Below are 22,439 nucleotides of genomic sequence, written 5' to 3'. Positions count from 1 at the left end.
TCAGGCAGTTTGACACCTGATTACGCCGCAAAGTACATCAAATTTATCAATAAGCTGTATGTAGACTAGTTAAAAAAAAAGAGAGCTGATATGTTCGCTGTACTTTATTTAACTTGTTAAAACGAGGCGAGTTTTTAAGCCGCTGCTATTTAAATAAAAACATCTTTCCGCGGTGGCTGAGGGCCGTGAGGGGCGCGCGGCCGCTAGGGGGCGCTGCGCTCCTCCCGCCCGCCCTCCCCCTTCCCGTCGGCCCCCGCGGCGGGCGCGGCGCTCCCGGCGTGCGGCGCGCGGCCGGAAGCGGAAGCGCGGTCGCGGCGATCATGGTGCCGCTGGGGCGGGGAAGGAGCCGCCGGCACCCGGTGAGCGGGGCAGGGGGAGGCAGGGACGGAGGGAGGGCTGAGCGAGCCGAGCGAGCCGAGCACGGAGCAGCGCGGTTGGCGCGGGCAGCGGGAGTGGCTGTTGGCGGCAGCGGGCCGGGTGGGGGTAGCGCCGCGCTCAGGGCGGGACCGCGGCGCTCGGCCCGGCTCGGCCCCGCCGCCACCGGCCGCCCCGGGGTTGTGCCTGCGGGCGGAACGGGGCCCTGCCGAGCCGCCTGACCCCCGTCCGCCTCTCGTTGCGTTGCAGATGAGCCGTTCCGGTGGGAGCTGCCGGTAGCGCGGAGCCATGGGTGAGAACAGCCCCGAAGGCAACGCCGTGTGCTGTGAGGCGGAGGAAGAAGACTTAGCCCAAGATGAAAATATGATGAGGTTTGCCGACAAAAACGGGCTGGTGTCCTCCTCGTCCGGGACGGTATACGACAGGACAACTGTGCTTATCGAGCAGGACCACAGTGTGCTGGAGGATGAGGAGGATGAAGGACAGTGCGGTGACCACTTGCCTTTTTTACCCGAGGGTCACGAAGAAGGATTCCATTTAATACCAGATCATGAAGGGATGTCACAGGGTTATGTGCAACATATTATTTCTCCAGATCAGATTCATCTAACGATAAATCCTGGTTCAACTCCCATGCCAAGGAATATTGAAGGAGCAACTCTCACCTTGCAGTCGGAGTGCCCAAAAACCAAGCGGAAGGAGGTGAGTGGCTCAATTGATTCTGGGCTTTGTGCACCTTCAGGGCTTTGAAAATGGACTGGTTTTCAGGAGGGAGCAGCAGTTTTGTTGCTTTCTCAGGAGAGGGGCAGCAGTTTTTCTGTTTCTCAGGAGAGGAGCAGCAGTTTTGTTGTTTTTCTCAGGAGAGGAGCAGCAGTTTTGCTGTTTCTCAGGAGAGGGGCAGCACTTTTGCTGTTTTTTTTTCCAGGAAAGTGGCAGTGGTTTTGCTGTTTTTTCAGGAGGGAGCAGTGGTTTTGCTCGTTTTTGAGGAGTTTTGTGTACTGGAGCATAAAGCTGCTCTGGTTGCCAGCCCCAGCTTTGCAGTGTGCAGGGGAGAACCGTGTCCCAGCAGAGCTGCCAGGGCCATCCCTCTTCCCTCTGACACCACCTGCTGCCCTAGGAAGCTGCCAGAAGGCACTTGGTGGCACTGGATGGCAGGAGGGTGTGGCACTGGCACATGCTTGTGTGTAGTTTTACTGATCTTCAGGTTTTCTTCTGCTCAGGTCATTATTTAGTGAGTCAGAGGCAGCTGAAACAACCTGAGCTGTTGCTCTGGGTTTGGCCACATTCTCAAAAAAGGCACATTCAGGTCACAGTTAAGGGCCAGGCCATTGCTGGGAGCTGGAGTACCGAACGTGAGATGCCAAATTTTAAGTGATTTGTAGTTTTATTGTGTCACAGGGAGCCTGTGAGAAGAAAAGTTAAAGTTAAAGCAGCTGCTTTAAAGTGCCATCTGATGTGTTTTGAAAGCTCAGGCCAGGCTGCATGGTTAAAATGGAGTTTACTCTTAATTTTGATTCCCTGATGAATTCTGTCTGGATGCACTGTGGGGCTGGGCTCTGCTGTTTGGGTGCAAGAGCAAGGGGAATTTGGCTGTGACACCAGCTCGGGGACAGGTTGGTGCTCCTCATTTGGCCTGCCTGAGGCATGTGAGGGGTGATGAGTGCAGGTGGCAGTGCCAGTGGCACAGGCTGTGACACTGGGTCCTGTTCATCAGCACAGAGCTGTCACCCTGGTGGCTGAGTGCTGGAAATGGGGCTGGGGGTGGCTCAGCTCTGCAGCTGGGGAGCTCCTGGGCTGAGGTGTGTTCAGGGAGCCTGTTTGAGCCTCCTGCTGCCACTCAGCAGCTGCTGAAGTGTTTCACTTGCTCTCCTCCCTGTGGGACCCTGAGCTGCTCCCAGAGCAGGGGGTGGGAGCTGAACAGGGTCCGTGGCTGCATGTGCAATTAAACTGACTTCATTTTTTCACCCTTGCTTCTTATAGAAGGCTTGTAGGGTGTGGAATTTCCTAGTGAAATGCTTCATATGAATTTATTTTCCATTTCTGGAATTAATTTCCCAGAACAGAGAGCAGTGATACCATAATGTGAAAGCACTGAGCCCTGAGCACGTGTGAAAGGCCTTTTTGCCTGCTGTTTCAAAGGTGTGCTGAATTGTCTGGAGGTGAGGAAAGGAAAGCTCTAAAGCTCCCAAGCATCTGGGTCAGCTCTGAAAATCAGCAGCTCTGTTCTTTGGTACTTGCAAAATGCTTGCAACATTTTTAACACTTGAGATAATTGTTTTAAAGCCTTAGAATTTCAAGTCAGCCTTCGACATTTATGAAGCTAAAAAGGGGATTTTGCACTTTAGCACCTTTGGCTTTTTTTTAATTATTATTCTGTTATAAATCTCACTGTACTTGTGTTGGTAAGAACAAACACGATTGCAGTTTCATATTTCAAATCCAGTTGTTTGTTCAGGGATGACACAGAAAATGCAGCCATTTAGGGGGAATGTGGTAAGCCCAGGAAGAGTTAAAGGCAAACAGAGCAGTTACTGTAGACTTTGAACCAGGGTGTGAGGCTCTGCTTTCTCCAGCCCTGCTGGATATTGCACAACGAGTTCCCATTTCTGAGGTAAATGCTGGATCACGTCTCTTCCAGCAGCACCTCAGTGTCCCTGGCCAAAAGCCAGAGTGTTTGGCCTCAAAGTCCCTGGGCCCTGTCCTGCCTGCCAGGGCTTGGCCTCTGCTGCCTTTTTTGTTTCCTCTTGTGCCCTGGTGCTGTGGCAGCCTGGAGCTCTTGCTGCTGTCCCTGCGAGGCTTTCAGGGACAAATCAAATCAAATCTCTGCTGGTTCTGTGTGTATGAACAGTGTGCTAATGTGAAAAGAGAATTAAATGCTGTGGTGCTTCACAGAAAGGTTTGTTCTGCTCAGAACGTGCTGGTGATATTGCTGCTGCCTGTGGTGTGCTCGGAAGGATTTGTGAAATAAACATTTGGCCTTTGAGGGAGGGGGAGTGCTGCAAGGCCATTGTCAAAGAGTTCAGGCCAATAAGCTGATGGTGCTACTGCCACCTTCCCTTACACATGGGCAGTGACAGCTGGCAACCAAGCAGCTTAATCTGTAATTAATACTGGCCTTTTTCTTCTAGACCTAAATATAAACACCTGGAAAGCTTAACAGAACCCTCCCTTGATTTTCAGGTAGTTCCTGCCTGTGTCAGATCCCTTGTGTACCATGGGGAATGTTTTGTAAAGTGTTAATTTCCAGCTGCCTTAAAGCTGTAACAAGGAACATTTACTTCAGCACTGATACACAAATTGTACTGGATCTGGTGATCCCGGGGGAGGATGATGTACTCTCCTCATGTAATAAAATGTGCTTTCTGCTGCTGGTGTGCTACTGCTCTGTGCTCAGATTGCTTAGAGTGAAATTACTATTTCCTTCTCTGAGAATGCTGAGTGACCAGTTGAAAATGTGAAGGAATGAATTCCTTGCTTCCCCTGGCAGGTGGGAGCTCAGCAATGCCCAGGAAAGCTGGGCTCCAGCAAACAGAAACTGGGAAACACAAATTGTTTCCTCCTTGCCCAGCTCCATACTGAGCATGACATCCCATGGTCTGGGGTATCCCTGGTCAGTCAGGGTCAGCTGTGCTGGCTGTGTTCCCTCCCCACTCCCTGTGTACCCCCAGCCCCTTGCTGGTGGGGTGGAATGAGAAGCACTAAAAAAATCCATCTCTGTATCATCCAGAACATGCTCTATACAAATGAAGAAAATTAAATCTATCCCAGCCAAACCCAGCACATTGTGGTATTTCTGTGTCCTGTGTAAAGGTCTCCTGTGTGTCTCACAGGAGGGTTTAGTGTTTTCCACATATGAAGGTTTTACTGAGGCAAAATGAAGGTGAATGCCAGCCTGTTGTGGGAGCAACAAGAGACCATGGATTGGGACACACTCAGCTTTCTAGAATTTTCTTAAATGAGTCCTGCTGGCAGTTTTGTCCCCTACAAAACAGGTTGGAAGTAACCAAGAAGCTATTTCTCTTTCTTTATGGAGAACTGTCTAGAATTGGATTTATAGCTGGTGTGACTAGCCAAGTCCTCTCTTGGGCTCCTTAATCACTATTAGGTGTTGAGGTTTCTGTGCTTTAACAGTCAAATTAAAGCCATAGTTTGTTAATTAATGGTGGAGGTTAACTTTATTCAGGCAGATCAGGAGTGTGTTCCTTCTGCTTCACAAGAGGGGATGAGATTTCATTAGGTTTACTCATGGGAAGCTTCTGAATGATCCCCAGAAGTGGGGACGGTACCAAATGTAGTTCCATGTGAAATTGTCCTTGGGATCTCGATGGCTTACTGAGAAATCTGAGACAGCTGTGTTTGGGTGTCCTTGTGACCTGATGTGATCCACTTCACTTCAGGCACTGACTGTTTCAGTAGCCACAGAAGGGAAGAATAAGGCTCTTTGGGATAAAGTGAAGTAATGAATGGGCTAGTGGTTAGACAATGGGAGATGGTAAAAACTGTTTTGTTTAAGGTGTTGGTGGGAATTCAGCACCCAGAGCAGTGGGTTTGAGCACTGTGACAGTGCATTTTCCTTTGTCTTCCTGCTCCACAAGTAAGTAGCTCTGCAGGAAGCATTGGACTAAAATGAAGGTGCTACACATGTGGGTAGTAGACAGGTTTGATGGCTCCTCAATGTTCTTTCCAGCTGTTTCATCAGATTTTTAGCTAGAAACATTTTGGGTTGTGTTTTTCCTTTTCCCCCCTTCTGTTAGATTCCTGTTCTGCAAACCCAGCTGCTTTCCCGTGTGCCACTCCTTCCTCACAGCAGAAATGTTGTCAGAGAATTAAATAAATTTTTTGTGGGGGCTTTGGGGTGAAAATCTGTTGCCTTGTCTTTGATGTCTGACTGTCTCAAAGGACATGTCTGGATTCCAGCAGTTATTAACAGTTATTAAGCCTGCAGCATTTTGTCCTTCAGGTGAAGCGCTACCAGTGCACCTTTGAGGGCTGTCCCCGCACCTACAGCACCGCTGGCAACCTGCGCACGCACCAGAAGACGCACCGGGGGGAGTACACCTTCGTGTGCAACCAGGAGGGCTGTGGCAAGGCCTTCCTCACCTCCTACAGCCTCAAAATCCACGTCCGGGTGCACACCAAGGAGAAACCCTTCGAGTGCGACGTGCAGGGCTGTGAGAAGGCGTTCAACACGCTGTACAGGTGAGGGGGTGTTCAGGACTGCACAGGTGAGAGGGTGTTCAACGTTGTACAGGTGAGAGGGTGTTCAACACTGTACAGGTGAGAGGGTGTTCAACACACTGCACAGGTGAGGGGGTGTTCAGCACTGTACAGGTGAGAGGGTATCCAGCACACTGTATAGGTGAGAGGGTGTTCACTACTGCACAGGTGAGAGGGTGTTCAGCACTGTACAGGTGAGAATGCGTCTAACATTCCAGGTGAGAAGCCTCTGGCAAGTTTTCTTGTAGGTGTGGCTGTTGGTGTTCTGCAAGTTCCATCTACTTTGTGTTTATGTTTGAAAAGAACTGTTTTGCTTCTTCCATGTACAGGTATGAATATAATCCCCTCAGGTGTGGCAATGCTGTCCAAAGGGTAGGATGACAGAACTGTGGTGACTTCTTTATATTCCAGTAGTGTTGAAGGTGGTGCAGGGACACAAGGGTCTCTAAGATTTGCTGGAGAATTTTGGAAGTGGTAGCAGTCTCTTTCATGAGCTTGTTACTATCTGCTCAAGATATGTTAAGCCTTTGATCCTATCCTGTGTTTCTTTGATTTGAAAGATTGAGGCTGGCTTGCCTCAGGCCAGGTCTGTCTTATCCTACCAGTCCTAAGAGGGATTTTTTGGACATGTTTTTTAGGTTGAAAGCACATCAAAGGCTTCACACAGGGAAAACATTTAACTGTGAATCAGAAGGCTGCAGCAAATACTTCACAACGCACAGTGACCTGAGGAAGCACATTCGAACACACACAGGAGAAAAGCCATTTCGGTGAGTTGCTGCCTGGTGGTCTGGCTTCTATGGCTCAGGGACTGAGACACCTGTGCCAAAAAGCAGCTGTTCCTGCTCTGAATGGAGTGGTGTTCTGAGAAACAAGTGAAGCTGGCTGGCATTGGAGCCTGTTTGTTCTCGAGCTCCCCCAGCTGCCTTTAACAGTGGGTGCAGTGATTGTCCTAAAAGGCAAGAATAGTTAAGGTATTTTTTTAAACATCAACCTGTGCTGTGGTGAACATCTTTTAAAGCACATTGCTGCTCTCTGCTGGGATGCAATGAGTATTCCATTCTCCCAAATGCCGCCTTCATGCTTGGATTTTAAAGTCCTACTCACAGCCCTGCTATGATGTGTGTAGCATGCACAGCAGCTGCTGTTAGCTAACCGAGCTTTGGGCCTGCTTTTTGGAGGCCCAAGACTATTGCAAAGCACGATTTAAGGTTGTAGCTAATGCATTGAAGGGGGCTGATGCTGACTCTCCTTTGATGCCTTATTCAGGTGTGAGCATGATGGCTGTGGGAAGGCTTTTGCTGCAAGCCACCACCTCAAAACACATGTTAGAACACATACTGGTAAGTTCTATGTTATTTTTTAAAAGTTTTCTTTAATTGAGCTTTTTGAGTTTATACTAACTCTCAGAATCCTAATAGGAATTTAAAGTTGCATATAATATGGGAGTGGCACTGAGTTGAGTGGCTCAGGTGACAAGTGTGAGGGAGGGGATGGCATCCAGGGAGACCTTTGCAGGCTGGAGGAGTGTGCCCATGTGAACCTCATGAGTTTAAAAAGGCCAAGTGCAAACTCCTGCACCTGTGTCAGGCCAATCCAAATTTTCTGTTTATGCAGTTATATTTATGCTGGACAGGTCTTGAATTCAATGAACATGTTTTCACAAATGTACCAGTAATGATGCACAACAACTGAATGTTGTGTTGTGTGGCAGTTCCCATGGTGAGATGGAAGCACTCACCTGCAGGACTGCCAGGAATACTGAATATGTGAAGGGACATTACAAATCTTGTTAGTATGAAATATTGCTCTGCCAGGTGTCTGATTGGATGTTTTTTAAGTCTGTTACATGTGTTCTGTGCTGCCTCTAGGGGAGAAACCCTTCTTCTGTCCCAGCAATGGCTGTGAGAAGACTTTCAGTACCCAGTACAGTCTCAAGAGTCACATGAAAGGTCATGAGAAGGGACATACCTATAATGCACTTCCCAATAACAATGTGTCTGAGGTTAGTAGCACTTATGCTTAATGTTTCTTTGTTAGGTGGGTGTAAGCCATACCTTGGGGAAGAAATCATTTGGTCTTCAGCTTGTTCTTAGGGTGTAACATTTAAGAGTGGGATTTTCAAAGTGCTCGCTTTGCCATATGTGCATGTGGGCAGTTGTTCCTTGTGTGTGCTTCAGTTGGAGTCAATACTGTGGGGTAAACATGTGAAGTAAAATAGATACTAACTAAAAATACTAACTGGGAAGGTTTTATTATTTTTATTTTCTAAAAGTTGATTTGTTCCTATGCTAATTTACAATTCTGGGTTATATGACTTTTTGGAAGTACTTTGACTGAGATTTTAAGAATCCTTGATAGCTGCTAAATATCCTTTGCTGAAAAATCTTGTTCCTTTGATTTTAGAACCAAAATCTGGGTCCCCTATAAACAAAGCATAGACTCTCAAAAATAATTTAAAACATTTATGACATTATTATTTTAATACATAATTCAAATTATTTTTCTTTTTCACAGGATACAAGTCACTCACTTTGTCTGAGTGATTTAAGCCTCATATCAACAGATTCAGAATTGCGGGAGAACTCTAATCCAGTGAGTTATTGTCCTGGAATTGCCTCATCCTCATTTGAGCTTTGGTTTTGTCCCCCAAAGTGTGCAGTGATTAGTTCAACCTGCTGTAGAAAGCTCTGCATCTGATTTTACCAAAACAGTCTTCTTGCTTCTTGATAACTCTTGACTGAGCTTGGATTTTACACAGAGGAAAACGAGGTGCTGAGGAGGCTGTGTTGTTCTTTGTGCTGTGGTGTGGGAGCAGGGTGCAGCTCCTGTGTGTATTCTGCTCCTCGAGCAGTGTGGGTGGCTAGAATTGCATAGTCCAGGATACAAAATGGAGCTATTTTTTTCTGCTCCAGAAAAGGTTCTGCAGGCAGCAAATTAATGTCTGTTTCTGATGGAGTACTGCAAGAAATAAGGGTTAAACAAAGAGTGGATGCAGAGGAATATATTTCACTTTTGAAGAAGTTACTTATTTTTGTAGGAGTTTCTCATTATGTTGGTAAATTTGGTTACAGGTAATAAAAACTAGGTGTAAATTTACAGCATGTAAGTAATAGGTGCTGCCATTCCTGAGGGTGGCTGGCTCTTTGGAGGTTTCTGACATGCACACACTGCTTGACTGGGGTTTGTGGAGACCTGAGATACAACATTGTCTGATGCCTTCCTCTTCGTTTTCTGTTCGTCAGACACATGGACAGGACCTCAGCACAATCTCACCAGCAAGCATCTTCGAGTCTATGTTTCAGAGCCCAGACCACACTGCAAACCAGGATGACTCTCAGCAGACAGGTACCAGATGTATCTGCACTGCTGTTAAAGAGAACTTTTTGACAGCTCTGCATGCATGTACTGAATTCACCATTTCAGGCTGAAGCTTAATGCCCAGCGTAACTCTAAGGGGCAAAAAGAACTTTAACTTCAGGGTTGAAATTCATTGGTGTGGAATGCATGGTGTGACAGGGGAGGTGACCCAGCACACTGTCCTGCAGGACTGGCGCAGGAGCTCTCAACAGTGTACATCGTCCTGTTTTCTTGCTGCACAACTGATAAAAGGCTTGTTAGAGAGAGCTGATGAGCCTGATCAGGCTCAATGTAGAGCCCAGTGTTACCAACTTCCTGAATTTGCAGCTACTTTTAGATTTCACTGTCTAGGGTTGTTTTTGAGCACTGCTCTGAACTTAGGAACGTGATAATTCATTACCTGGTAAAAATCCATCAGCCAGCTGAAAAGTTCATTGAAAAAGCAGTTCATTCAGCCCAGCTGAGAACAGATGTATTTATATTTTTTCTGTTTCTCTTTCAGCAGCTTCCTTGATTGAAAGGTTTAACGGCGACGCAGACTCGGTGGCTGCGGTCCCGCCCCCAGCAGGAGACGCAGCCTCGCTGTCCCTCCCTCTGGTCCTGCAGCTCGGCCTCCCTGAGCCGGCTCAGGCAGCGCTGCAAGCCTCGGCGGCGCCCGCTGCTCCCTCCTCCATCGCACCCAGCTCACAGCCAGCTGCCTTTGGGAATCCTGCAACTGTTTTACAATCCCCAGAAGTGCCTGTTCCTCGCAGCACACCGTTTGCAGCCAGTCACCAAGACTTCCTGCAGCACAGCCAGCCTCCGCCGCAGCCCATCGTTCAGGGACTGTCAGTGGTTGCTGGGGCTCCTGCCCCGACAGCCCCGAGTGCCACTGAGCCCCTGCCAGCTGTAGTTCAGACTGTGCCTGTTGGTGCAAACCCTGTTTTGACCAGTAACCCCACTATAACCATTACTCCTTCTCCAAGCACCGCCATTCTGCAGTCCAGCATTGTCATGGGAGAGCAGAACTTACAATGGATCTTAAATGGTGCCACTGGTTCCCCACAAAGCCAAGAACAAATGGTCAGTACATCCAGCTGGGCTTTGGAGCCCTTGCTTTTGAAAAGGGAGGGGGTCAAACCTGTAAGATAAACCCCAGGATGCAGTGTGGTATAATGCTTTGCATGTTAATGTGTATACATATCAGCAATGCAGCCCCTGGAATAGACAGGGAAATAAGTAGAGCACAGAGAAGCCCAGGGTGCAGAAAGATCTTGTTTTCTTCTTTCCCCTCGTGGTGGATTTCTGCCAGCAGATGTCAGTATGTTTATCCAGGACAGAGGATGGGGCATCACCAGGCCTGGGATACACATGGGCCTTAATGTATAGCTTTTAATGCTTAGAAGCACAAAAGATTCTTACTATAAAGGCTGTATTTAGACATTTTGTAGTCTCCATCTCTACCTAATTTTGACTGATTAAAAAATAGAGATTTTTTTGGAAAAAGAATATTTGTGGTTTTCCAGTAAATCAGGATAGCTGAAATGTCAGGAGTTTTCTCTTTGACAGTATTTGTGCCACTTTAGGCTCTCATGTGTAGGTGGACACAAGTGAGTGGCTGCAGGTACAGGCAGTGGGAGCACACACAGCAGTGATTGAGGATTCAGTCACTGAATGGTCAAAACCCACAAGCTGAGTTTGCCAGCAAATAATGCAGGGGATGTTATGCCCAATCTTTAGGACCACTGAAACAATACTTTAAGCTCAGTTTTCCTGTGTGTCTCTTTGGAATATGTATATAGCTGTTTAGAGTATGAGCAGCAGAAATTTGATTCAAGTCAATTCACACTTTTTTTTTTTTTTTTTTTTTTTTTAAAGCCACAAGTTCCAAAAGTAGAAAAGGTGTTTTTTACCACTGCATTACCAGTAGCTGGTAACACAGGTAAGTGTGACACTGAACTAATTTAACAAAGCTGATTTCTCTCTCCCTGCTGTGAAATTATGTAGTTCCATTGTGTTTTGTCTTTGTTTCACCTTCAGGAAACCCTGTTCAGCAGATTGGTCTCAGCGTTCCTGTTATCATTATAAAGCAGGAGGAGGCCTGCCAGTGCCAGTGTGCCTGCAGAGACTCTGCCAAGGACAAAGCCACCTCCACCGTTAAGAAGGAATGTTCCTCACCTGATTCAAAAGCTTTGGAGCAGCCAGCTTCCCAGCTGCAGCCTCAGACCTTTCCTTCCTCCTCTGCTCCTCCTCCTTGTGGGCAGAGCAGTCAGATAGTTAACCCTTCAGACTCCCAGACTGAAACATTAAGTGCCATGGATGTATCAGACTTCCTGTCCCTCCAAAGCCCTGAAACCCCATCTAATATAATTCCAATTGAAGCACTACTGCAGGGTGAGGAAGAAATTGGTTTGAATAGCAGCTTCTCTAAGTGAAGATGTTCCAGATTTTTCCTTTGCACCTGGAGGGTAAAACCCTTCTCCTTAGAAGCAGAAACTGAAGGATCGATTCTTATTCCTTCCTCTTTGGAAGTTTTGTGGCTTATTTCTGCTTCACGGATGTCATCTTAGTCACGTCCCAGGTACATCCACCTTTGAGATTCTATCTAAAAAAAAGAAAAGGTAAAAAAAAAAAGAAATAGCTAAGTTATATATGAACTGTTTTGGCTGCACTGTCTGTCACTTTTGCTTGTCATATGTGAACACAGAAGTTAAGGTTACTCGTGTGCAAAAAGATTTTTAAAAGGAAAAGGGGGGTTACTTTGTCTCCAATTGCACATCACTTATGTTTGGGATTAAGGTACTGGCAGCAAGTGGGTCTTTGTTACAACTTCTTGGGTCTCTAATCTGTCTCTCATGTCTCTACTAACCATGCACTAAAGGGGAGCCCAGGAAAGGAGGCTGTGGGGGAGGAAATGCATAGCTGGGGAGAGCATTTCTCTGCAGTGTGATTGAATGCGATTGTCACGTACCCGATGAGGAGCTGGTGCCTGGTTTTGCTGTGTACTGATGCTCTACTAAAGCCTCCAGGAGCTTTGGGGGAGTTTATTTCAGCAGGGCACAAGTACCTTGTGCCCCTAGTAGATCTGCTCATTTAATTCCAGTAGGACTCAAGTGTGTTGCAGACACTGTGTCACAGCATGGAAGCACAGTCGGAGCCACAGCTGGCTCTGGCTCCAGTCTGTTTTCTTGGCCTCTCCAAGGGGTGCAGTGAGTGCCAGGTGTGGTCAGGTTGGTGCCTGCTGCTCTTTTGATTTCTTAGGCTCTGTTCAGCAACAAGTCATCATCCTAACCCTGGGACTGTCAGGAGCACAGTGCCTTTGCTGGTTACTCTCATTACTCTCATCTTTTGTGAAAAACAACCCTTAAGAAAATTTTGAGAAAGATTCAACATAAATTCAGTTTGAATTCAGTGAGTCTGTCCTTCAGTTGTTCATACATGCTTCTTTTTTTTTTTTTTCTTTTTTTTTTTTTTTTTTTCCCCAGTGAGCTATATAATTTCTGCCTGACTCTGCCTCCAGCCTACTGCAATGCCAGCTTTTTGTGCACGGGGCTATTTCTTGACTAAAAGATGTTACACAACAGAATAGTTTTTCATATCAAACTGAGAGTCTATATTCTAACCTACTCAGGGTAAATCAAATCCAAACCCCCCCCTTCCACCAAAAAGCCTGTAATGTTGCAATAAATGCAGTCTCATTCTAAATGGTTTATTTATGCTGCATTATTTTAAAATTGTAATTTTATAGTTTTTATCCATCTTTCTGGCTTTGGCTGTCAGTTTTCTTGTGTTAAAGGAAAAAATATTAAATAGTCTTTATTCAGTTTACAGTGTTGTCATTAGTGAGATACAAAGATAATGACTGTAAGCCAATTAGTGGGGAGTGTCCCGCACTCAGTTTAGGAGTACAAACTGTAGTGGATAGAGGTCTTTCACTCTTTGATCAAAGCTGCTCTCTGTACCTCTGGGGAGGGAGAACCCTGTGAGTGCTGCCTGGTGATCAGCAGGTGTTAAATCCTCCTGTGACACGCTCAGTGTAGCCTGACCAGCACTGAGACTGGCTTCAGCCACCTCTTGTGCTGCTCCCCTGAGAATGCAGTGCCCAGGCCCGGGTGGAAAGGCACTGGAGGGAGCTGGCCTTCCCTCCTGCACAGCTTCTGTGAGGTGCAGAAGGGAAGGAACCACATCCATGAGGACAGACGGGTGTGCCAGGAACACTCTGTGCCAGGGCAGAGAGCTTGGTGTTGGCAGCTGCAGGGATGAACTCGGGGGCATCCCACGTGCTGCTGGTGTTTCCTCTGGGTGTGTGACAGGGCTGTTGTAGCAGGGCTGTGAGTCCTGCAGCAACAAGGCTTGGCATCCACAAAACAGGTTGACAAAGCATTTCTTGTTTTGTTCCTGTCATGGCAATCCTTGGAGGGCAGCGAGGTGGTGGCTCCTTTGTTTTTCTCCTACAGCTTCATTTTATGCTGCAGTTGAGTTGCATGGCAGCAAGAACAGCTTTGAACACAAAAAACACAGTCCCAAGCCTGCATGGTTGGGACTGTCCTCGCAGAGGAGTTTCCTGCCAGCTGCTCTGCCTGGAGCTCCACTTGGGAGGGGAGCGGGTGCTGCCTGGGGTCCCTCTGGTGCCTCTCGCTGTGGCCTCGGGCATTTTCTTTGGCCAAGAGCAGCTGTGGTGTTTGAGGGTCAGTGGGTGTGGATGTGTGCCTGTGGGAGACTGCTGATGCAGGAGTGTGAAGATTCCCCAGGAGTTGTGGGGGTTACCTCTGATGGGGACAGGGGTCCCAGATGTGGCCTGCACTGTGACAGCTGGGCAATTTAGCAACCGCTTCTGAGCCTTCGCAGCCTTCAGGGAGGCTTTTTTACTTTTGCTACTTATGACTTAGTCAACCTAAAAACATGCTCCTGGTTGGACCAGAGAGCATCTTCAGAAACTCTTTTGTCACTGAAATGAGTAGAAGAAACTACCAAAGTCTCTGAACTGGGAAGCTCAATGTGAAGCTGCAGTGATGGGCAGCAGTGCCCAGGGTCAATCTCTGCTGTTTCTCTTCACAGCTGCTGGGTTTTTTTGTTGTGTTCCAGGAAAAGCACTATGTCCTGCTGATTCTTTGGTGCATTGGGTTTGCCATTTCTCTCTTATACATGCATCAGGCAGGCTGCAATTCAGGTGGAACTGGTTAAAGCTTGTGCTGAGGCAGGAGCATGTGATTGTGTGAGCACACGGGCTGTGCATCCACTGTGTTTTCCAGGTGTGTGCTGTTGTTGTTTATTGTCCCATCTGCTTTCCAGAGTGTTTGTGCTGCGTGTGTCTGAGATGTTTTCACATTTGTATCATCCCCAGTACTGTGATCAGACTGTGCTCCAGGGCAGTCTGTGCCATGCTGGGATGGGAGGAGATCCAAGGGCAGCAAAGCCCTGAGATTCTACAAGGCCAGAGATTTTCCTGTCCTCTCCTTGCTGCCCCAGCATTTAGTATATTCACTATTACATTGTTATCGAAAGGGAGAGTTTCTGCCCTGGATTCCCAGAAAAAGGTAAATGTGTTGGAGTCTCTGGGAACAGCATGCCTGCCTCTACAAAGTCTGCATGAACCCCTTTAATTATCAGTCAGAGAGCAAAAGTGCACTGCTCTAGGTCACCTGTTTTGTGCTAGTGGGGGTTTACTTGGTCACTCATAGTTTCTAGATGGGTGTAGAAGCTCAAATATGTAGAAGGGGTCAAGTTACTGACTTTGGTAGCTTTGGTCACCAAGCAAGGACCCAAGCGAGCAGACTTGGCGTGCAGCTGAAGGTTGGAGAAATTGCTTTTTGTGCTTGTAGGTGGGGGGTGGGGGGGTGGGGTGGAAAATCAGCACTGATTGAATGCTGGTACTGAATTACATGGAACAAAGTACGAGTTGGACACTTGTGTAATGCTGAGTGTCCCCAGGAAAACAAGTTCGCAGAACCTCATACTGGTATCTAAAATGCACTTTAGGTTATTTTATCTTTAACCCAATTGCTGCAATTTCTTTTGTATATACTTTCACAAAGTTTATTTTTGCTCTGAGTAAAAGTTAACAGGGGTGTGCAAAGATGAGCACTTAACTTGGTGCAATACCTGTAGCTAAAGATCCTTGTCCCGTGTGGTCCGTGTGTGTCTGTCTGACAGAACAGGTGTGGTGGGTGCTGTGCTGCCCTTTCCCCGTGCCCCAGACAAATTATGCATCGTTAGCAAACGTCCAATCTATGCAAATAACCCTCTGAGAGCACTGTGCTTCAGCAGCCTTTTCTCTCACGCTTTCTGGGGGCTGCTTGTCACTCCTGTTGGACATGCTGCGTCCCTTGATGTGTGTCCTCCTTCCCCTGTCCTCGTTCTGTCACCCACGTGGGAACACAAGTGACGAGCTGCTTTCAAACAGGCATGTTGCACCTTTGAAATTTGTCTTCAAGATGGTTTCTGATGTCCTGTTACTGCCTTATTTCTTGGGGGTGGCATGGCTGTAGCCATCCACGTTGTCCTTGACGTGCAGCAACGCTGTGAGCTGTTCACAGCACTCCTCCTCCGAGATAAACCGGGTGCAGGGCTGGAGCCAGGGCCCCTGGCGTGGAGCTGCAGGGGAGCCGAGCCCGGGGGCTGTCCTTGGGGTGGCTGGAGATGAGCAGCTGTTGCTGGGGTGATCTGAGGTGAGGCAGCCGGGTCAGTGGGGCAGAGCAGAGCAGCTCTGGTGTCACTTCCACCGCTGGCTGGGGCTCAGAACCTCGCGCTGCCTCGGATCCTCCCCACGGAGCCGGGCCAGGCTGTTGTCTCCATGAAATGACTGGAGATCTGTGGGTGAAAAGTTCTTGGCAGGAGTTACCTGAGCTAGCTGGAGTCAGTTTGGACTGTAAGGCAAAAATGAAGAGCATGTCTTTAATAAACCCTATGAATTTCTGACTGCAGAGTTTTTAATTGTATACTATTTTTTCCGTAACATATTTTGGAAGCAATGTCGAGTTTTTATAAATGTTACCTGTAGTCAATTCCCGAGGACAGGGCTGAACTTTTAACTTTTTTGTGTCTTGTCTTGATATCTTATCACATGTTCTAGAAGTTGGATTCTGTGTCTGCACTGAGAAATGCAAATTAAACTGGATATTTATGTAGTAGTGTACATAGTCTGAGTGTGTGTTTTTGGAACTAGGTGAAACCCCACACCATGCTGCAGTGGTGTGCAAGCTGGCCAAAATTTGGTTCATTATGCAGTGTACACTTTCTCAAATGCAGTTTCTACTTTTTCTTAAAAAAAGATTTTTTTCACATGACCTTTTCCAGCAGACTTGAGGGTGTGTTTGCAGTGCTGTAGTTGCAGTTGCTGGTGTTCCTGGTTTGTGACTCTCGTGTCCTCCCGCTGCTCGGGCTGACCCTGCTCTGTTTTTGCCTCACCCAGCCCAAACCCCAGCCTGGCTCCACACCGGGGGCAGCTCCAGCTCCAGCTGAGCTGTTGGGGCTGGGGGGCTGCACTGCCTGGGGCTTTGGAGACAGCTGAACTAAACCCCAGTTTCTCAAGAATGTGTGTATGGTAATAAAGGAATTTATTTAACTCTGAAACATGGCAACAAATGTGCTTACATTGAGCAATGTGAAGATGTTAGTTACAGGTACAGTACTTCCAAAGGAAGAGCATCTCCAAAACCCAAAAGAGTAAATATGAATTTGTATTTTTTGAAGAATGTGAAATAATGGTGTTTGCTTAATTGCTCATTTTGTATGAAGTTAATATTGTACTTTGAAATATCTGCAAAGAAGTGGAAATTAACCTTTTTGGAATTGAAAGCAATATTAATACTAATGGAATCCTAATTAAATGCTTATTTAAACATTGTGTTATAATAGTTTTTCCTGAGAGTATTCTGTGGGAGAGGAGTGGGCCAGAGCAGGGTTGGGCAGGGATAGAGTGGGGCTGGGCAGAGCAGAGCCGGGCTGGGCAGGGGCAGAGCAGGGGCAGAGCCGGGCTGGGCAGGGGAAGAGCCGGGCTGGGCAGGGGCAGAGCCGGGCTGGGCAGGGGCAGAGCAGGGGCAGAGCCGGGCTGGGCAGGGGCAGAGCCGGGCTGGGCAGGGCTGGGAAGGGACAGAGCCGGGCTGGGCAGGGGCAGAGCGGGGCAGGGGAAGAGCGGGGCTGGGCAAGGCAGAGCCGGGCTAGGCAGGCATAGAGCCGGGCAGGGCAGGGGCAGTGCAGGGCAGGGGCAGGGCAGAGCCGGGCTGGGCAGGGGCAGAGCCGGGCTGGGCAGGGGCAGAGCCGGGCTGGACAGGGGCAGAGCCGGGCTGGGCAGGGGCAGAGCCGGGCTGGGCAGGGGCAGAGCAGGGACAGAGCCGGGCTGGGCAGAGCAGAGCCGGGCTAGGCGGGGGCAGAGCCGGGCTGGGCAGAGCAGAGCCGGGCTGGGCAGGCATAGAGCCGGGCAGGGCAGGGGCAGTGCAGGGCAGGGGCAGAGCCGGGCTGGACAGGGGCAGAGCCGGGCTGGGCAGGGGCAGTGCAGGGCAGGGGCAGGGCTGGGGCAGGGCAGGGGCAGAGCCGGGCTGGGCAGGGCAGAGCCGGGCTGGGCAGGGGCTGGGCAGGGCAGGGGCAGAGCCGGGCTGGGCAGGGGCAGTGCAGGGCAGGGGCAGAGCCGGGCTGGGCAGGGGCAGGGCTGGGGCAGGGCAGGGTCCCGCACATCGCAGCGTTTGTGCCGAGCTCCGCGGCGCCGGTCCGGGCTGGCCCCGCTCCCCGAGCGGCCAGGGAGGCACCGGCCTTGGGCGCACAGAGCCGGGCAGGGGCTGTGCCTCCTCCTCAGGAGCACACGGGGGTGGGCAGATACGGACCGAGCCCGTCTCGCTTTGTACTGGAGTGTAAATTTAATGCGATAAGGCACCAGCGAGACCAGCGAGGCGATAAGAGACCGAGCGAGCTCCAAGGCCGCGGCGGGGGAGCCGTCAGCGCTCCCTGTGCTCCCCCGGCACCGGGGAGCGTTCCCGGAGCCCCGACCCCTCGGTCCCTTCCGCGGGGCCGCTCCTCGCTCCCGCCGGGCCGGGGCTGCTCAGGGCCCCGCGCCGCCCGCCGGGCCGGGGCTCAGCGCCGCCCGCAGCGCGGCCATCTCCGCCCGCAGCTCCTCGCAGGCGGCGATGCGGGACCGCAGCTGCCGCTGCCGCAGCTCCAGCAGCTCCCGCAGCCTCCCCAGCTCGGCCGGAACCTGCGGGGACACGGCGGGGACAGCGCTCAGCCCCGGAGCCTCTGGCCGCTCCCGTTCCCTCCGTTCCTCCTGTCACAGATAGATACACTTCCCTGTCCTCCCGTTCCATCCATTCCTCCTGTCACAGATAGATACACTTCCCTGTCCTCCCGTTCCATCCATTCCTCCTGTCACAGATAGATACACTTCCCTGTCCTCCCGTTCCATCCATTCCTCCTGTCACAGATAGATACACTTCCCTGTCCTCCCGTTCCATCCATTCCTCCAGTCACAGATAGATACACTTCCCTGTGCTCCCGTTCCATCCATTCCTCCTGTCACAGATAGATACACTTCCCTGTGCTCCCGTTCCCTCCGTTCCTCCTGTTATAGATAGATACACTTCCCTGTGCTCCGTTCCATCTCCGGACCCCCGGAGCCCCTGGCCGCTCCGGTTCCCTCCATTCCTCCTGTTATACACTTCCCTGTGCTCCCGTTCCCTCCGTTCCTCGCCTGTGTCCCCGTCTCCTCTCCGGACCCCCGGATGCCCCTGGCCGCCTTCGTTCTCTCCGTTCCTTCCGTATCCCCCTGATCCCCCATGTTACTCCGGTTCCCCCCATTCCTCCCGTATCTCCCCGATCCTCCTGGCCGCTCTCGTTCCCCCGTTCTTCCCCTGTCTCCCCGTCCCCTCTCCGGACCCCACGATGCCCCGGGCCGCTCCCGTTCCCCCCGTATACCCCATGTCGCTCCCGTTCCCCCCGTATCTCCCCGATCCCCCATGTCGCTCCCGTTCCCCCGTATCCCCCCGATTCCCCATGTCGGTCCCGTTCCCCCCGTATCTCCCCGATCCCGCATGTCGCTCCGGTTCCCCCGTATCCCCCCGATCCCCCATGTCGCTCCGGTTCCCCCCGTATCTCCCCGATCCCGCATGTCGCTCCGGTTCCCCCGTATCCCCCCGTATACCCCATGTCGCTCCCGTTCCCCCGTATCCCCCCGATTCCCCATGTCGGTCCCGTTCCCCCGTATCTCCCCGATCCCGCATGTCGCTCCGGTTCCCCCGTATCCCCCCGATTCCCCATGTCGGTCCCGTTCCCCCGTATCTCCCCGATCCCGCATGTCGCTCCCGTTCCCCCCGATTCCCCATGTCGCTCCCGTTCCCCCGTATCCCCCCGATCCCGCATGTCGCTCCCGTTCCCCCCGTATACCCCATGTCGCTCCCGTTCCCCCGTATCCCCCCGATCCCCCATATCGCTCCCGTTCCCCCCGATTCCCCATGTCGCTCCCGTTCCCCCCGATCTCCCATGTCGCTCCCGTTCCCCCCGATCCCCCATGTCGCTCCCGTTCCCCCCGATCCCCCATGTCGCTCCCGTTCCCCCGTATCCCCCCGATCCCGCATGTCGCTCCGGTTCCCCCGTATCCCCCCGATCCCCCATGTCGCTCCCGTTCCCCCCGATTCCCCATGTCGGTCCCGTTCCCCCGTATCTCCCCGATCCCCCATGTCGCTCCCGTTCCCCCCGATTCCCCATGTCGCTCCCGTTCCCCCCGATCCCCCATGTCGCTCCCGTTCCCCCGTATCCCCCCGATCCCCCATGTCGCTCCCGTTCCCCCCGATCCCCCATGTCGCTCCCGTTCCCCCCGATTCCCCATGTCGCTCCCGTTCCCCCGTATCCCCCCGTATCCCCCATGTCGCTCCCGTTCCCCCGTATCTCCCCGATCCCCCATGTCGCTCCCGTTCCCCCCGATTCCCCATGTCGCTCCCGTTCCCCCGTATCCCCCCGATCCCGCATGTCGCTCCCGTTCCCCCCGTATACCCCATGTCGCTCCCGTTCCCCCGTATCCCCCCGATTCCCCATGTCGCTCCCGTTCCCCCGTATCCCCCCGTATCCCCCATGTCGCTCCCGTTCCCCCGTATCCCCCCGTATCCCCCATGTCGCTCCCGTTCCCCCCGATTCCCCATGTCGCTCCCGTTCCCCCGTATCCCCCCGTATCCCCCATGTCGCTCCCGTCCCCCCGTATCCCCCCGATTCCCCATGTCGCTCCCGTCCCCCCGTATCCCCCCGATTCCCCATGTCGCTCCCGTTCCCCCGTATCCCCCCGATCCCGCATGTCGCTCCGGTTCCCCCGTTCCTCCCGTCTCCCCGTCCCCCCCCGCACCCGCCGCTGTCCCGGGGGCTCCGCTCGGCCGTGCCGCGGCCGCCCGGTCTCCATGGGCACGGCGGCGGTCCCGCCCCGGCGCTGCCGTCAGGCCCCGCGCCGGAAGCGGCGCCGCATGGCGCGGGCGGCGCTGGCGCTGGCGCGGGCGGCGGAGCGAGCGGCGGGGCCGGGCCCGGGCCCGGGGCCGGTCTGCGCCCGCCTGGTGCTGCTGCCGCCCGCCGGGGAGCCGGGCCGGGCCGCCCCGGAGCGGGGCCGCCCCGCGGAGTGGAGGGAGGCGGTGGCGGCCGCGGCCGGCGCGCTGCGGGCGGGCGGGCTGGTGGCCGTGCCCACGGACACGGTGTACGGCGTGGCCTGCCTGGCCCAGGACTCGGCCGCCGTGCGCAGCATCTACAGCCTGAAGGGGCGGAACGGCAGCAAGCCGCTCGCCATCTGCCTCGGCGACGTGGAGCGGCTCTACCGGTGCGTGCCGAGCCCGCGGGGCTGCCGCGATCCCGGGACGCTCGGGAGGCTGAGCAGCAGCTGCCGGGGCCGGCGGAGGCCAGCCCTGACCCGGTTGTGCCCGGCCCTGACCCGGCTGTGTCCGGTCCTGACCCGGCCCTGACCCGGCTGGGGCCAGCCCTGACCCGTCCGTGTCCAGTCCTGACCCGGCCCTGACCCGGCTGGGGCCAGCCCTGACCCGGCTGTGTCCGGCCCTGACCTGGCTGTGTCCGGTCCTGACCCGGCCCTGACCCGGCTGTGTCCGGCCCTGACCCGGCTGTGTCCGGTCCTGACCCGGCCCTGACCCGGCTGTGTCCGGCCCTGACCTGGCTGTGTCCGGTCCTGACCCGGCCCTGACCCGGCTGTGTCTGGCCCTGACCCGGCCGTGCCCGGCCCTGACCCGGCTGTGTCCGGCCCTGACCCGGTTGTGCCCGGCCCTGACCCGGCCCTGACCCGGCCGTGTCCAGTCCTGACCCGGCTGTGTCCAGTCCTGACCCGGCTGTGTCCGCCCTGACCCGGCTGTGCCCGGCCCTTACCCGGCTGTGTCCGCCCTGACCCGGCCGTGTCCGGTCCTGACCCGGCCATGTCCGGTCCTGACCCGGTTGTGTCCGGTCCTGACCCGGCCGTGCCCGGTCCTGACCCGGCTGTGCCTGGCCCTGACCCGGCTGTGTCCGGCCCTGCAGGTACTGCCGCGTGAATGTTCCTGACGAGCTGCTGCGGGACTTGCTCCCGGGACCCGTGACGCTGGTCTTAGAGCGTTCGGAGGAGCTGAATAAAGACTTGAATCCATTCACATCGGTAAGTAGAGCTCAGTAAAGACTTGAATCCGTTCACATCGGTAAGTAGAGCTCAATAAAGACTTGAATCCGTTCACATCGGTAAGTAGAGCTCAGTAAAGACTTGAATCCGTTCACATCGGTAAGTAGAGCTCAGTAAAGACTTGAATCCGTTCACATCGGTAAGTAGAGCTCAGTAAAGACTTGAATCCGTTCACATCGGTAAGTAGAGCTCAGTAAAGACTTGAATCCGTTCACATCGGTAAGTAGAGCTCAATAAAGACTTGAATCCGTTCACATCGGTAAGTAGAGCTCAGTAAAGACTTGAATCCGTTCACATCGGTAAGTAGAGCTCAGTAAAGACTTGAATCCGTTCACATCGGTAAGTAGAGCTCAGTAAAGACTTGAATCCGTTCACATCGGTAGGTAGAGCTCAATAAAGACTTGAATCCGTTCACATCGGTAGGTCACGGCTGCAGGACTCGGGGGCAGGGGGCTGGTTTTGTGCTGCTGCTGCAACATCTGTCCTTAGCTGTCCCCAGAAGTGTTGTCCTGCTCCCTGGGACTGACCTGGACGTGGCATAAACCAGCCTTAGGGCGTGATTTAAGGCGTTGTGTTATCGCAGGTTCAGCTGATGTAGATCTGTCAGTGCTCTAGGGTTTCAGCTTTAAGTCAAGAGAGCTTTAAGCAACGCAAAATTAAACCAGTTCCTGTGTGTCAAACACTCCTCTCCTTCCCTGCAGCTGGTTGGTGTTCGCATTCCAGACCACCCCTTCATGAGAGACCTGGCACGAGCCTGCCCGGGACCGCTGGCTCTGACGAGCGCCAACATCAGCTCGCAGGGCAGCACCCTGACCGTGTTGGTGAGGTGTTACATTGTGCTCAGGCCATATTTTCCCCCTTTTCCCCGGGACCCCTGTGACTCTGATCAGAT

The 22,439-nt window shown here is 52.4% G+C and overlaps 2 protein-coding genes and 1 long non-coding RNA gene across 4 annotated transcripts in view; 2 read left to right on the top strand and 1 right to left on the bottom strand.

Moving 5' to 3' along the window:
• Positions 1–253: 253 nt before the first annotated feature.
• On the top strand, positions 254–12,318 carry MTF1 (metal regulatory transcription factor 1). Of its 2 annotated transcripts, none has more exons than XM_021554893.2 (11): positions 254–359; positions 625–1,077; positions 5,336–5,574; positions 6,231–6,362; positions 6,862–6,935; positions 7,464–7,597; positions 8,110–8,187; positions 8,838–8,940; positions 9,458–10,014; positions 10,810–10,873; positions 10,972–12,318. In XM_021554893.2, exons 2-11 carry the CDS (start codon positions 664–666, stop codon positions 11,364–11,366), a joined length of 2,190 nt encoding a protein of 729 aa, XP_021410568.1. In that variant the 5' UTR covers positions 254–359; positions 625–663; the 3' UTR covers positions 11,367–12,318. The 2 variants fall into 2 exon arrangements, with proteins under 2 accessions (XP_021410568.1, XP_021410567.1); XM_021554892.2 differs by having other exon boundaries at positions 9,455–10,014; positions 10,972–12,317.
• Positions 12,319–17,760: 5,442 nt separating this feature from the next.
• LOC144247532 (uncharacterized) lies at positions 17,761–20,319 on the bottom strand. Its single transcript, XR_013341190.1, has 2 exons — positions 20,252–20,319; positions 17,761–18,481 (listed from the first exon to the last, which is right to left on the bottom strand). It is a non-coding gene; the product is annotated as an uncharacterized LOC144247532 (long non-coding RNA).
• Positions 20,320–20,366: 47 nt separating this feature from the next.
• YRDC (yrdC N6-threonylcarbamoyltransferase domain containing) overlaps positions 20,367–22,439 on the top strand; it is a 19,929-nt gene continuing 17,856 nt past the window's right edge. Inside the window, exons 1-3 of the mRNA XM_077788479.1 lie at positions 20,367–20,710; positions 21,412–21,526; positions 22,249–22,423. Of these exons, the coding sequence (XP_077644605.1) occupies positions 20,367–20,710; positions 21,412–21,526; positions 22,249–22,423 (634 nt within the window). The remainder of the gene's footprint in view (positions 20,711–21,411; positions 21,527–22,248; positions 22,424–22,439) is intronic.

The sequence above is a fragment of the Lonchura striata genome, chromosome 26, assembly GCF_046129695.1.
Source record: "Lonchura striata isolate bLonStr1 chromosome 26, bLonStr1.mat, whole genome shotgun sequence".
NCBI lineage: Eukaryota > Metazoa > Chordata > Aves > Passeriformes > Estrildidae > Lonchura > Lonchura striata.
This window is presented reverse-complemented; position numbering and strand designations above follow the sequence as displayed.

What these genes read in the sequence shown, in the direction of transcription:
- MTF1 (XM_021554892.2), top strand. Translation starts at nt 664, where the DNA reads ATGGGTGAGAACAGCCCCGAAGGCAACGCCGTGTGCTGTGAGGCGGAG. An exon ending in TGCGGGAGAACTCTAATCCA is followed by an intron (nt 8,188 to 8,837) that starts GTGAGTTATTGT and finishes TCTGTTCGTCAG; the next exon opens with ACACATGGACAGGACCTCAG. An exon ending in GGATGACTCTCAGCAGACAG is followed by an intron (nt 8,941 to 9,454) that starts GTACCAGATGTA and finishes TTTCTCTTTCAG; the next exon opens with CAGCTTCCTTGATTGAAAGG.